The following is a 14,689-nucleotide window of genomic DNA, read 5'->3' as shown; positions in this document are numbered from 1 at the left end:
CTGCACACAGTTTACTCTCAATCTGTTTTCAAATGTTCTCAAACTTTGAAAACCTCTGAGCCGTCTTTCTATCGTCCTCCGTGTTTACCGCCATTATTCACATGTTCTTCTTCTGTGAGCTACATGACCACTGGTGCCATCAGCCCTTCCTGTAGTGAACTAAAGAACACGTGAGTTTTACCCACAGGTATTTGATCCTTAGATCCTTGGATGTATAAGTTACTAATCTTGGCATTATAATATAGTAATCATGACTCAGTAATATACTGAGACTTTTCATTTTAAAAATGAGACAGTAGAGAGAGATGAAGAAGTTGAAGGGAGAGATAGATACTTTATTGATCCTGAGGGAAATTCAAGGCATCCAGTAGCAGTATACAGACAGGCAGGACACAAGACATTAGTTACCATATATATACATTTATTTAGAGAGACAGGAGGAGAGGAGAGAGAAAGAAAGAGCAGGAGAAGGAACCAGACATGGAACCAGCCACATACAGCAGAAAGACCAGGACCCAGATACATGCAGTAGAAAGACCAGGACCCAGATACATACAAAGACCAGGACCCAGATACATGCAGTAGAAAGACCAGGACCCAGATACATACAAAGACCAGGACCCAGATACATGCAGTAGAAAGACCAGGACCCAGCTACATACTGTTATGGAAAATTTTACTCCATGTGTACTACGAAGGTCTCATAGAATCTGTCATATGAAATGTATCTGAAATGTCTTAGAATACTACATTCACAGCATATTGGGTGTTTTGTTTCCCATCATTTTGTTCCCTTTATTCTGTTTCTCACACTCTGTACATGTGGGAAGAGTCACCCAGGCTCTTTCTCACTGGACTCCATCTCCTTCTCAGCCTTGGGAGATGGTAAATAGTCATGTAGTCTCTTTTCTCACACTCGGGGATAGATGGCGCCCTGCCAGGTGGGCAGTGTCTCTATGTGGCGTGATGGGGGAGTGATCTGTGTGATGTGATGGAAATGTATAAGTTTTTATGTTTGCCTTTTCTCGGGGCCTCTTTCTCTCCTCACCGTGTGAGAGAGGGGTCTTCGAACGCTTATCTTGCCTTCGAATAAATGTTCACTGAGACCAGATCGATCTTGGGGTTCCTTTTTGAATAGATCTTCTCACTCTTTATTTTCACTCTTTGGTAATGGAAAAAATTCCACAACAATTTGGCGTTGTCGGCAGGATCCAGCGAGCTGCTACACGAGGGGAACGGGAGAACGGTGCTTGGCCAGCCTGAGGAAAGAAAAACTCAGTCCACCTGTTTGAACAGGGGAGCCGGAATCTCGTTTCCTGCGTCTACGGCCGCCTGGATCCAACGGACTTGATCCGAGAGAATACTGGGTGAGATACTATTCAAATCATAATTATGGACTTTCTGGGAAAGGGAAGACGGGTGTTTTTATGATTTCAAGCACTATAAAGAGAGAAAATCAGGGACTTTCCAAGGAAAAATCAGTGCTCTTATGATTTCAAGCACAATAAAATCTGAAATCCGGAGATTTTCCAGGGGGAAAATTGAGTGTTCTTATGATTTACATGCACTATAAAGAATAGAAATCAGGGATTTTTCTTGGAGACTCAGTGTTCTTATGATTTCGAGCACTAAAAAATAGAAAAGGAATCAGACTTCCCAGTGGGAAATTCAAGGTGCTCTTAGTATTTCAAACTTTATGAAGCTAGGAGCTCTGGATTTTCTCCGGGGGACTCAGTGCTCTTATGATTTCGAGCACTATAAAAGTGAAGAATCAGGGGACTTTCCAGGGATGTTCAAAGGGTGAGAATATTCTCGTGGCAAGTCGGTGCCCTTAGCATTTCGGCACTATAAAGTTAGGAAAGCCAGCAAGAGACGTCTTGACTGTAACATGGGGTCCGGATCCACTAAGTGTCAAGGGCCTTTCCCCGACAGTCCATTGTGTAATATTATGATATAAAAGATAAAAGAAAAAGAGAAAACAGGAAAAAAGGGAAAAAACAAACAACACAAAAAAAACAAATACGGTGAAAAATGTTTCGAATGTCTGAATGAGTGGATGATTGAATATGGATTTCCAGAATGAGTTTCGTTGAACTTAAATCAGTTATAATAATAATAATAATAATAATAATAATAATAATATAAATAAAGACAGTATGAATAAAAGAAAAAGGTAAAGATGAAAGTTAAGGATTTGAAAAGATATGGGAGTCATAGCAAATGCATGACAATGTGGAAGATTGCAGTGAGACTCTCGCTGCAAAAGAGAGAGAGGAAAAAAGGTCATGTAAAAGATGGCAGAGGGAAGAGTTTAAGGTGGAGATGTAACTGGAAGAAAAAACCAGTTCAGCCCACCTCCATATAGGTCTAGTGATACCTCACGCCTGTCTCCTTATATGCCCCATTGCAGGCACCATTGCAGGCCCTCAGGGTGACGGACTTGGACCTGGACTCCGACCCTCCCATGCCGCCGTCCCTGCCACCACTGGAACCAGACCAGCCGGAACCAGACGACCAGCCTCCTCCCCGTGATCAACAGGGCCCAGCTGACGGTTCTCCAACATCGCAACGTTATGACAGCCCTAACATTGCCAGCTCCAGACCAAAGAGCAAAGCATCCGGATTGGGATAACACAGACACTGGAATACAAAGCTGCTGTTGCTGCTCTGACCCGAGACCTGAGAGACAGATTCTTCAGAAACACTGATACCGGCGCTATCAGGAGTGTTATGCAGCCCGGAGAAGCAAGCTGCTGATTTCCTGCATTGCCTGACGGAAGCCTTTAACCGTCACTCAGGCCTCCTCTGCAACCACACTATGGATTATGGATGTTGCAAGGCAGACATGGCGTCATGGTGTAAGGTATGGAGAGCTCCAAAGACACGTCTTACACGCTCAGGACGCTCAGGTGGTGAATGAGCAAGAAGGGAGCAGAAAAGAAAAGAGAGACACTGTTGCATAAGCTGCTGCCCGTTTCCAGGGCCTGTCCCAAAGACACGGATGCGAAGGGGGCCGAGCCCTTGACTGACATTCTGACGTGTACCATTACTGCTGGCAACCTGACCGTCGAAGGGACGATTGCCCGCAGCGAGGAGGAGCTGAAGGAGGAGCCACCGGTGGGGACGGACGGGAGGTTGGGACTCCAGGTGCAGACGTCAACCCGGTTGCTGAGGGTCCTGCCCAGGGGCGTGAGATACCACACACACACACACACTGCTACACTCTGTTGAAACGGCGCCTGCTTCTACTGATTCACATAGGTTACACACACAGGAGGCATTAACACACTTAGAGTTACAAACACAACCCCTGCCAGAAATGTGTTTATTCACTTATGTTATAGGAACTTTTGTTTATTTACTTATTTTGGGTACTTATGTTATTTTGATTCTCCCGCATTTCAAAACGAACCTGTGTTTTTACGATAGAAATTTTGGGGAAACTGGTTAAATTTATGGTTGATTTTGAGGCTACTCATTCTGTGATCATAGATCACAGATTTATTTTGTCTACCCCAATTAGATACAGAGGCAGATAGATTTATTCTATATCTGCCTCTGGGGAAACCATTAGAGAAAGGGTTTCTAATCTAAAGATACGTCATTCATTTCTGGTTTCTCATCATGGACCTAATGATGATGATGATCCTGACACGTGTTACAGCTGGACAATGGGCCCATTTGAACTGAAATATATCTGTGAGTTGAGACTACAGTTAGGACAATCGACCCAGCAACTTGTTAAAATGACAAAAGAAAAGTTGCTCCTGACTCAGACTTCAAGCGACTTACTGACTTACACTGTACCTCTCATGCGTCTAACGACTTCGACCATGTTTATGGAAAACGATGGTACAAACAATCCTCTGACAGACGGACTCTAACATTGTTTTGGAGCGCCCACGTGGCTGCTATCTGTGTGTCCTTGATGGAGCCTCAGGAAGGATTGTTTAGAGTTTACAGTTTCTCTCTGCATGTTTCTTCCTGAAGCTGAGCGCTCCTTCCAGCTATTGTTTATATTTTAGCTAACTGTTATTATTTGATGTTTATTTTGTAGAGAGAGAGCACAGTCTACTGAATTAAATTCCCTGGGTGTTAAACATACCTGACCAATAAAATTGATTCTGATTCTGATTAAAACAAGCCCCATCTCAGTCGCCACCTGCCTCGGGTCTTCCTGACCCCTCCTGTCCTGTTGTGTAAACTGTGGACGAAAAGGGAGGATTTCTCTCTTCTGTCTTGTTATAAATGCGTGGTGATAAACTCCGCTCGGTGGCCTACTTTTCATCCAAACTTGACCCTGTGGAACTTCCTGGTTTTGTTTTTTTAGCAGCTGAAGAAGCTGTTTAAGCTTCACGTGACATTTTTGGCTTCGATCTTACAGTCCTTGTTTCTCGTAATGTTTATTATTTTGCTTGATCCAAATGCATGACACTTGTCTGCGCTATGCCACCATCTTGCTTGGCCTCCCCAATGTCACTATCAGGTCTGCACACCTCGTGCTGACCTCTCTGACCGACCGCTGATTAACCCTGACCTAATCCTGTTCATTGATGGTTTCTCCTCCTGCTCTGACATTGGACTGAAGAGGGTAGGATACGCTGTCTGCTCTAAAAACAATGTGTGGGCCTCTGGCTCACTGTCATCTTATTACTCTGCACAAACAGCAGAACTAGTGGCTTTAACTGAGGCCTGCAAATTAGCATCTAAAGCGGTCATGATCTACACTAACTCCCTTATCCCTTCGGAGTAGTTCATGACATTGAAGCACTATGGAAACATCTCTCTTCTCTGAAATCTGACTGTAAACATATTTTAAACTGTGGTTTGCATGTTTTTCCATGTGTGTCGAAGCATTTTCAACTAAACATGTTGACAGAAGTGCCGTCGCAAAAGCTCTTTTTGACAGAGATCATTCTAAGGTGGGACATACATACCTAAACCTAAACTCCAGTGATAATGGCATCCATTTTATTAAGAAAGCCCGAACAAGAAGTAAGTGCTCTGTAGGGGTTCAAGCTAAAAACACTCTGTGCCTCCCATCTACAGTCAGGTGGCGCTGTGAGCATGAAAGTGGCACTTTAAAAGCAGATTGGCTGAATGTTGTGAAGACACCAAGTTACCCTGGACAAAAGCACTTCTGCTTGTTCTCATGTAAAGGCGTACACGCACACGTGCACGCACCTCACTTAACTTTTATGAAATATTGTTTGAACATCTAGATAACACTGGAGGGGAAACCAGCACACAACTAACTCCACAAAACTAACTAACATCTGCTGCTTTATTAAAACGTAGCATGTTGAAATATTGCAAAAGTCTGTCACGGTCCCTTTCTGTCTCCACCAGGCGGTGAAAGCTGCACTACCCGTTCCAGCGGCCTCTGGACCGCTCTACACCTTCTGGCCAGGACAGTGGGTTGCTGTGAAGGACCACAGGCACCGCCACTGAAAGTCCAAGCGCCGGTTAGGTCCGAACCAGGTTCTGCTGACCCACACCGTTTGAAGGTCGCAGAGATGGCCACGTGGATTCACGCCAGCCACTGCCGCCTCTTCACTGGAGAGCCCAGTGGCTGCCCCTAATCCAGCCCCATAATGACTCTGAGGTGTTCAGAGCGTTCCTGTGTGGCCACCATTGGAGCTGTTGCCTTTACCATCTTGTGCCTCCCCTTGTGGTTGTCCCTTTGGGGAGACCCTGTCCATGCGTCTCCCACCAAAGGTGAAAACAGAAAACATTCAGGGGAGCGGCATAGTTTTTGGATTATTGCCCCAAACCACTCCTTCTAACTGCTTGCTGATTCCCTATCCCGCCTCAGGACACGTTTCCACTTCCGTTTTCCTACTGTGGAAAAGCAACCACACTCCACACCTTTTCACTGGAAAAGAAATCTGACTCAAACTTTTCACTGGAAAAGAAATCTGACTCAAACTTTTCACTGGAAAAGAAATCAGACTCAGACTGTGAATCTTCCCCCTGGAGGAAGAATGTAACGGAAGTTATTATGTTCTTCGTGATCCTCACACCTTTACTGCACCGACTAATGTTTTTTTTTGTGTTCGATCTCGATCAGTGTACATGTAAAAAAAAAAAAAAAAAAGGTCTCAACCTCTTTGTTAACCCTTCTGTCTGTATTACTTGTCAAGACCCCAAAAGCACATATTTAGGTACCAATGCGGGATGTAATATCCCTCTTAATGACTCCTGCTCTTTCTTTCTTCCTTCTATGATAAATTTGCTGTTTATTGGAATTGTGCTGCTGATTTTGTTTTTTTCTTGTGATAGATAGATAGATAGATAGATAGATAGAGATTTTATTGATCCCAAGGGAAATTCAAGGCATGAATTTTGTCATGGTTTGGTTTTGTTTCTGGTTCTTCTAGTTTCATTCTGTCCTTAGTGTACTTGTCCTCAGTGTTCTTTGTTCCTTGGGTTTCCCGCCTTAGTGATTACCCTGATGTTCCTCACCTGTCTCGTTAGTCTCACCTGTGTCTGATTACCCCGTGTCTATTTAGTCTCTGTGTCTGCCTCAGTTTCTTGTCGGGTCATTGTCGTTGTCAGTGTCTTTCATATGTCGTCATCTCTGGTTGTTCCCTGTGTTTTCGTCTCCTGGTTTTTGGTTTTTGGTTTTTTGAGACGTTTTGGATTTAGTTTTTGGTTTGCCTTTTTGTTAAATAAATTAGTATATTCTGCACATGGGTCCTCCTCCCTGTTTCCTGCCTGCTCGAGCGTGACAAATTTCCCTATGTTATTCCTGCACCAGAGCTTGGGTTCATTACCTAGAGAATCAAACTGTTCAATATCAGCTCCTTTCAATGACTTCCCCTGTTATTAAGAATTGTAAGAATCCAGCAGCTACAGGGATGATGAAGAATACTATAATCCGTAAATATTGATATGCTGTACCTTTATGAAGTTTTGACTTGAAGTGGTTACACATTGTCATTGTAAGTACGGATGTTTGGTTTACTGTGACTGCACACACATTTAAGAAAATTTCCCAAGTATCATATGGTGTGATTAACATGTAATCAAAAGGGAGGAATGTTATGGAAAATTTTACTCCATGTGTACTACGAAGGTCTCATAGAATCTGTCATATGAAATGTATCTGAAATGTCTTAGAATACTACATTCACAGCATATTGGGTGTTTTGTTTCCCATCAGTTTGTTCCCTTTATTCTGTTTCTCACACTCTGTACATGTGGGAAGAGTCACCCAGGCTCTTTCTCACTGGACTCCATCTCCTTCTCAGCCTTGGGAGATGGTAAATAGTCATGTAGTGTCTTTTCTCACACTAGGGGATAGATGGTGCCCTGCCAGGTGGGCAGTGTCTCTATGTGGCGTGATGGGGAAGTGATCTGTGTAATGTGATGGAAATGTATAAGTTTTTATGTTTGCCTTTTCTCGGGGCCTCTTTCTCTCCTCACCGTGTGAGAGAGGGGTCTTCCAACGCTTATCTTGCCTTCGAATAAATGTTCGTTGAGACCAGATCGATCTTGGGGTTCCTTTTTAAATAGATCTTCTCACTCTTTATTTTCACTCTTTGGTAATGGAAAAAATTCCACAACAATACAAAGACCAGGACCCAGATAGATAGATAGATAGATACTTTATTGATCCCGAGGGAAATTCAAGTCGGAGCTACTGAATGTGCGGCCACTCGCGTCGGCGCACAGGTGAGAAGTGATCTCACCTGATATCATACATAAAGTACAAAGACCAGGACCCAGATATATACAGTAAAAAGACCAGGACCCAGATACATACAAAGACCAGGACCCAGATATATATACAGTAAAAAGACTAGGACCCAGATACATACAAAGACCAGGACCCAGATACATACAGTAAAAAGACTAGGACCCAGATACATATACAGTAAAAAGACTAGGACCCAGATACACACAGTAAAAAGACCAGGACCCAGATACATACAAAGACCAGGACCCAGATACATACAGTAAAAAGACCAGGACCCAGCTACATACAAAGACCAGGACCCAGATATATATACAGTAAAAAGACTAGGACCCAGATATATATACAGTAAAAAGACTAGGACCCAGATACACAGTAAAAAGACCAGGACCCAGATATATATACAGTAAAAAGACTAGGACCCAGATATATATACAGTAAAAAGACCAGGACCCAGATATATATACAGTAAAAAGACCAGGACCCAGATATATATACAGTAAAAACACTAGGACCCAGCTACATAGAAAGACCAGGACCCAGATACATACAGTAAAAAGACTAGGACCCAGATACATACAGTAAAAATACCAGGAACCAGCTACATACAAAGACCAGGACCCAGATATATATACAGTAAAAAGACCAGGAACCAGCTACATACAAAGACCAGGACCCAGATACATACAGTAAAAAGACCCGGACCCAGCTACATACAAAGACCAGGACCCAGATACATACAGTAAAAAGACCAGGACTCAGCTACATACAGTACAAAGACTCAAAACTCATCTAGAAGATTGATGGCTTCAGGAAGACGAGGCCAAAGGTCAGCTGCCTCGCCTGACCAGTTCAAAACTGGACGCTGCGGCTTTAAAAATGCCCAAAAGCTGGGACGGGGTTGGATGAGATAAAATATGAACTCTATTTCAAAATGAAACCATGATATTGTTTAACTCCTTTGAACTGCTCAGTTCTGGTCTAACTTTCCTTTGATGGAACCTGCAGTGAATTGATCAGGAGCTACTACCACCCAACGTCCCTCCATCATCGGACTGTGTGGACCCCACAACTTTTTTTTTTTTTTTGGCCACCGATGGTCCTGGAGTACCGGTCATTTTGTGATCCAAAGTTTTCTCTGGCAACCTGATGGACATAAAAAATAGGAATTCAAAACAAGAGCTCTATTTAGTGTTAGTTCCTCCTCTTCCGCCTGATTATCACCCTTTCATTGGTTCTGGCTCACATTTGGCTCCCTGGAAGTTTACTACATGTGACTGTAAATATGATCTTCAGCATTCATGTGATATAAAACTCACCGCTGGATCTCACTGACACGCCGATCACGAAGCAGCTCCTCCCCTCGGTCCGTCTGCTGGTTGTCACTCAGGTCCAGCTCTTTGAGAGAGGAGGGGCGACAGAGGGCCAAACACTTGCAGCTGTCATCTGTTAGGGAGCAGCATTTCAGGCTGAAAAACAAAGTTAACCGATCAGTAGGGCTGTGCTGTCCCCGGCTGTCAGACGGAGCTAAACCACGGCTCACAGCAGCCTGGTGCACACATATGATGTGGAATCTAAGGGTAAGACTCACCTCAGTTTCTCCAGCTTACAAAGTGGCTCCTTCAAGAAGTCAGAAAGGCGATCGACTCCGGCATCTTTGAGCTGATTGTTCGACAAATCAAGGACTCTGAGGTGGGCGGGGTTTGACTTCAGAGAGGATGCAAGATAACCACAGCCGACTTCTGAAAACTGACAATCAGCCAGCCTGACAGGAAAAACAGTTTTTAGGATTAATAATTTTTATTTTTAATTTATTACTAATTATTATTTTTACTCTGGTGACTGTGAATCTTTTTCAGAAATCCAGTTCTAAAATTATCCCTACGAAGATGTTGTGTAGTCACAATACAATACCTGTCCCTCAATTTCATTAGAACTTTTAAATTAATTGCAGGGGTTAATATCATTTATCTTCCTAAAAAGGTGTTTGGATGAAATGTTGGGAGTGAGGTAACCAGTTTAATTCTACTAACATTTTGCTTAAAGTCTTCTTTCCTTAAATGACACTCTGAACTAAGGCTGAACGATTTTAGGAAAAGATTGAATTGAAATTTTTCTTGCAGAAATTGCGATTTTTATCACGATTTTCTTCAAATCAAGCTTGTGCAATGTTCTCAATGTACAGTAACATTTACAAACATGACAGGAAATGACATCATACCAGTTAAAACGTTAAATGCCAGAACTCTAAATTAATAGACTGAAAACTAAAGTGAAGAATAATTTCATATTGACAGATCATCTCGACTTCCGGTTGGGTGAGCATGTGAACGCTGCGTAGTCTCTGTTCCTCGTAGCTCTATCTACATTATACTCTTAAAAACTTTTACTGTTTGACACCCCTGCGACTGAAACTGAAGAATAAACATCATTATTCACTGAAGGCTAAAACAAAATGTCGAAATCCTCCAAACTGCAAAAGAAAACCGAAGCAGAAGCCTCTGCCTCATGCGGCTCTACGTGTTTGACTAGCATAGCTAGCCTACTGGAGGATCACAGGGCAAGTATCTCGGCCAGTGTCTCAGCTGACATAAAGAACACGTTTGCTGCTTTGGAGACTAAACTTGTCAAGATGCAGACCACGATTAAGGAACACGGTCAACGCCTCGACTCCGTGGAAACTGAAGCTGAATTGTGTGCTCAACGTATTCAAGTTTTGGAGGAGCAGTGTGCGGCCCTGAAAGATAGCAACGCTAGGCTAGCGGCAAAGGCTATCGATTTGGAGAGTCGGAGCCGCAGGAATAACATCCGCATCATTGGTCTTCCGGAATCCATTGAGGGACCCCGACCCACGAGCTTTTTCTCCGACCTCCTGGTCGAGTTATTAAGTGACGAGACCCTTCAGTCTCCCCCCGAACTGGATCGGGCTCACAGGGCACTCGTCGCTAAACCACAACCCGGGTCGCGGCCGCGGCCCGTAATCATTCGTCTCCATCGCTACCAGACCAAGGACCTGATAATACGGGAGGCACGCAAGAAACGGGGCACGCTTCAGTATCGTGGGTCCCCTGTCCAGATTTTCGAAGATTATGCTCCGGAGGTGGTAGAGGAACGTGCCAAATACCGGGCGGTCATGACCAAGCTGTACAACCTCGCTCTAAGGCCGGCTCTGCTCTTCCCAGCTCGCCTGCAGATAACACTGGATGGCGGAGTAAAGAAGAGGTTCTCATCCCCCGAGGAGGCTGACACCTTCGCGGCTGGCTACCAACGCACCCCGAGAGCTGACTAGCTGCACTGCTGACCAGGCCGGAGTTGGAACGCGAGCCACACTAGCTTTGCTAGCACGGTTTGTTAATAGACTTTACTGACTTCTGTGTAGACCTGGAAGCTAACCGGCTAGCTACAATGCCGTCATGTACACCTAATGGATCGTGATGAGAGACATTATATTAAGACTTTTTAAGTTTGTTGTTTATTCGGACGTTTTATGTTAGCAGTGCCTTTTCACCCTGGTTCCTTCATATTGCACTTTTATATATCATCGGGGCACACAAGTTGGCACTTTGTTTGGGGTGTCTTAGGCCCTAAGGTGCTGTAATTCATAAGGTTCAATTGGCTATAATGTTCATAGACTACGTCTATAATGGAGGCCCTTAATTCAAGTTGTTGTTTGCATCTGAAACTGCATTAGGGTACTAACTTGAGGCTTGGTGCTATTTAGACATGTTTAGACGCAATTAATATCACCAAATCAGATGGGTCTCTATTTTATTATTTATTTTTTCCTGAACACCTATGTGGGCCAATTTTTCAAAGTGTATTAAATAGACTATATCTTCTACATACCTAACCATTAACGAGCTATGGGTTCTGAGATGAATCCTGAAGGAGTGAAGACGCAGAAAGGGAAGTACACATTTTTTGTTTTGATGGGTTTGTTATGGGTCATTGGTATGGTGGGAGGGGGAGCAGGGGGGAACTGCCTCGTTTGTGGGGATGTTATTTGGGGAGGGAAGGTTGAAGCTGGGAAGAAGTACCAGCTCCATGGGGGTGCGGGGAGGGGGGAGCCCCTTTTTTGTTTTTTTGTCTTTTTATGTCTGTTTCTATATGTCACCATTATTGTTATCATACGATGTGGCTCACACTCTCGCTGCTTCTTACTCTTATGCTGCTCGCGTCCTAGGGTTGCCCAGGAACTTCTGCTGCTCTGTGCTGTGTCATGGCTAGTGTGACCAGTGGGGGGGCGGCTGGCGGACGGGCGGTGAGGATCATCTCCTTAAATACTGGTGGGTTAAACGCGGCAGTTAAACGTACGAAAATCATGACACATATCAAGAACCTCAACGCCGACATAATGTTCCTTCAGGAAACACACCTAAAAAATTCTGATCACCGAAAGTTGGGCAGGCAATGGATCAGTCAGGTTTTCCACTCCAAATTTAATCTAAAAACTCGAGGCTCTGCCATACTAATAAGGAAGAATGTAGACTTCACCCCTACTAGCACTGTTCTAGACTCAGACGGCCGCTACGTGATTATTTCAGGGATACTGTATCAGAAGCCAGTTGTTCTGACGTCAGTCTACGCGCCGAACTGGGACGACCCTAATTTTTTGAAGTTGCTACTGTCTTCTATTCCAAATTTAAATTCCCACACTCTGATCCTTGGGGGGGACATGAACTGTGTCGTGGACCCTATCTTGGATAGATCTAGCTCGCGACCTGCCCCATCCTCAAAAATGTCTCAGACCCTTTCGGCCTTTATGGACCAGTATGGCTATGTCGACCCTTGGCGATTTTCTCACCCCTCTGCCAGACAATATTCCTTTTTCTCGCACGCTCACCGTTCATTCTCTCGGATAGATTATTTTTTAGTTGATAAAACACTTATTCCGTCGATTATTTCCACCCAATACTCCCCTATTACGGTGTCTGACCATTCAACTGTAGTTTTGGATCTTCGCTTTGATCTTAGACCAAAGGAGTTCAGGTCTTGGCGCTTTGACCCACTATTGCTGGCCGATGTGAACTTCTGCAAATATGTTGTTGACTCAGTGAATTTTTTCTGCGAAACTAATAAGAACGATGAAACTTCCCCCTCACTATTATGGGAGACATTGAAGGCTTTCCTTAGAGGTAGAATAATCTCGTACACGTCGCATGCGAACAAGCTACGTAGGGCTCGCCAGAAGGAATTGGAAAAATCCATAGCGAACCTTGATGCTCTGTTAGCAACCTCCCAATCTGCTGACTTGTACAAAGACAGGCTAGGACTTCAAACGGAGCTTGACCTTCTTCTTACTACTGAAGCTGAACGTCTCCTCCTTCGCTCTCGCGGCTCTTTTTACGAACATGGTGATAAGGCGGGTCGGCTTCTGGCTCACCAGTTGAAGGCCAGAGTGGCCTCCAACCAGATTGCCCAGGCGCAAGATGAGTCGGGTTCTTTAACATCTGATCCAGACAAGATTAATGATATATTTCGATCATTCTATTCTAAACTGTACACCTCCGGTTCTCCTCATGATGAAGGTAAATTGCGTAAATTTTTTGATAAACTAATTTTGCCAAAGGTCTCGTCTACTGACAGTCAGGCTCTTGATGCTTCTTTGACCCTCTCTGAAGTTAAGGAGGCCATTTGCTCAATGCAAAGTGGCAAATCACCGGGCCCTGACGGGTACCCTGTGGAGTTTTATAAGCGATTCTCTGACCTGCTCGCTCCACTCTTACTAGAGATGTTTAACCATTCATGCCACCAGGGCACCTTACCACCCACGCTCATGCAAGCTTCTATCTCTCTCATTCACAAGAAAGACAAGGACCCAGTAAGTTGCGCGTCATATCGGCCAATCTCGCTCCTCTCCGTCGACGTTAAAATTTTGGCTAAAGTTCTGGTCCGGCGTTTGGACACTATTGTGCCTTCAGTAATCTCAGAGGATCAGACAGGATTCATAAAGGGGAGATATTCTTTTTCTAATGTTAGAAGGCTTCTTGGGATCATTCACACTCCGTCCTCTTCTACTGAGCCTGAAGCTGTAATATCCCTCGACGCCGAGAAGGCCTTCGACAGGGTGGAGTGGCCCTATCTTTTTTTTACTTTGCAACAGTTTGGTTTTAGTGTCAGTTTCATCTCTTGGATTAAGTTACTTTACTCTTCACCCTACGCATCTGTATGCACAAACACACAACGTTCGGTACCTTTTCCTCTTTTTCGCGGCACTAGGCAAGGCTGTCCGCTCTCCCCGCTGCTGTTCGCGCTCGCCATTGAGCCGTTGTCAGTTGCTTTAAAATCAGTCGACGGATTTAAGGGGATCAGGAGGGGGGGGGTTGAGCACCGCGTCTCACTGTATGCTGACGATCTCCTTCTTTACGTGAGTGACCCTCTGACAAGTGTTCCACCTATCCTTTCGCTTTTGAACTCTTTTGGCGCCATTTCTGGATACAAATTGAACATTTCAAAAAGTGAATGCCTCCCAATTAACCAGCTGGCCATGGCAATGCCGCCGTCATCCGTACCATTCAAGATATCTAACACAGGAATAAAGTACCTGGGTGTTACAGTCACGCATACCATTCGTACACTCCGTGAAAGGAATTTCACAGCTTTAACCGCTGCAGTTAAATTGGATTTGCAGAGATGGAACTGTTTGCCACTATCCCTGGCGGGAAGGGTACAGTCTATAAAAATGAACGTACTGCCAAGATATTTGTATTTATTCCAGTGTCTCCCCGTTTTTCTTCCTAAGTCCTTTTTTAAATCTGTTAATAACATTATCTCCTCTTTTATTTGGGCTGGTAAGCGTGCAAGAGCGGATAAAACCTTACTCCAAAGGGGTAGACCGGCGGGTGGACTCGGACTACCCAACTTTATCAGCTACTATTGGGCAACTAATGTGCATAAAGTTGTACTCTGGCTCAGCTCACCTCGGTATAGCTGGTGCCAACTGGAGGCTGACTCTTGCTCTTCTTCCCTCCCATCTCTGGTGTGTGGCAC

The 14,689-nt window shown here is 44.3% G+C and overlaps 1 protein-coding gene and 1 long non-coding RNA gene across 3 annotated transcripts in view; one reads left to right on the top strand and one right to left on the bottom strand.

Moving 5' to 3' along the window:
* Window positions 1–14,689, bottom strand: part of LOC306833320 (uncharacterized protein) — a 120,733-nt gene that overhangs the window by 16,748 nt on the left and 89,296 nt on the right. The window contains exons 15-17 of one of the 2 annotated variants that reach the window (XM_079358494.1): window positions 9,291–9,464; window positions 9,019–9,168; window positions 8,388–8,845 (exon numbers count right to left, since the gene is read on the bottom strand). In XM_079358494.1, the coding sequence (XP_079214620.1) occupies window positions 8,716–8,845; window positions 9,019–9,168; window positions 9,291–9,464 (454 nt within the window). In that variant the 3' untranslated portion in view covers window positions 8,388–8,715. Of the gene's footprint in view, window positions 1–8,387; window positions 8,846–9,018; window positions 9,169–9,290; window positions 9,465–14,689 lie in introns of those variants that run through there. The other variant, XM_079358493.1, reaches the window with a different exon arrangement.
* On the top strand, window positions 4,145–6,691 carry LOC306833325. Its single transcript, XR_013780340.1, has 2 exons — window positions 4,145–4,881; window positions 4,912–6,691. It is a non-coding gene; the product is annotated as an uncharacterized lncRNA (long non-coding RNA).

Source organism: Symphodus melops, assembly GCF_947650265.1.
Source record: "Symphodus melops genome assembly, chromosome: 13".
Lineage (NCBI taxonomy): Eukaryota > Metazoa > Chordata > Actinopteri > Labriformes > Labridae > Symphodus > Symphodus melops.
This window is presented reverse-complemented; position numbering and strand designations above follow the sequence as displayed.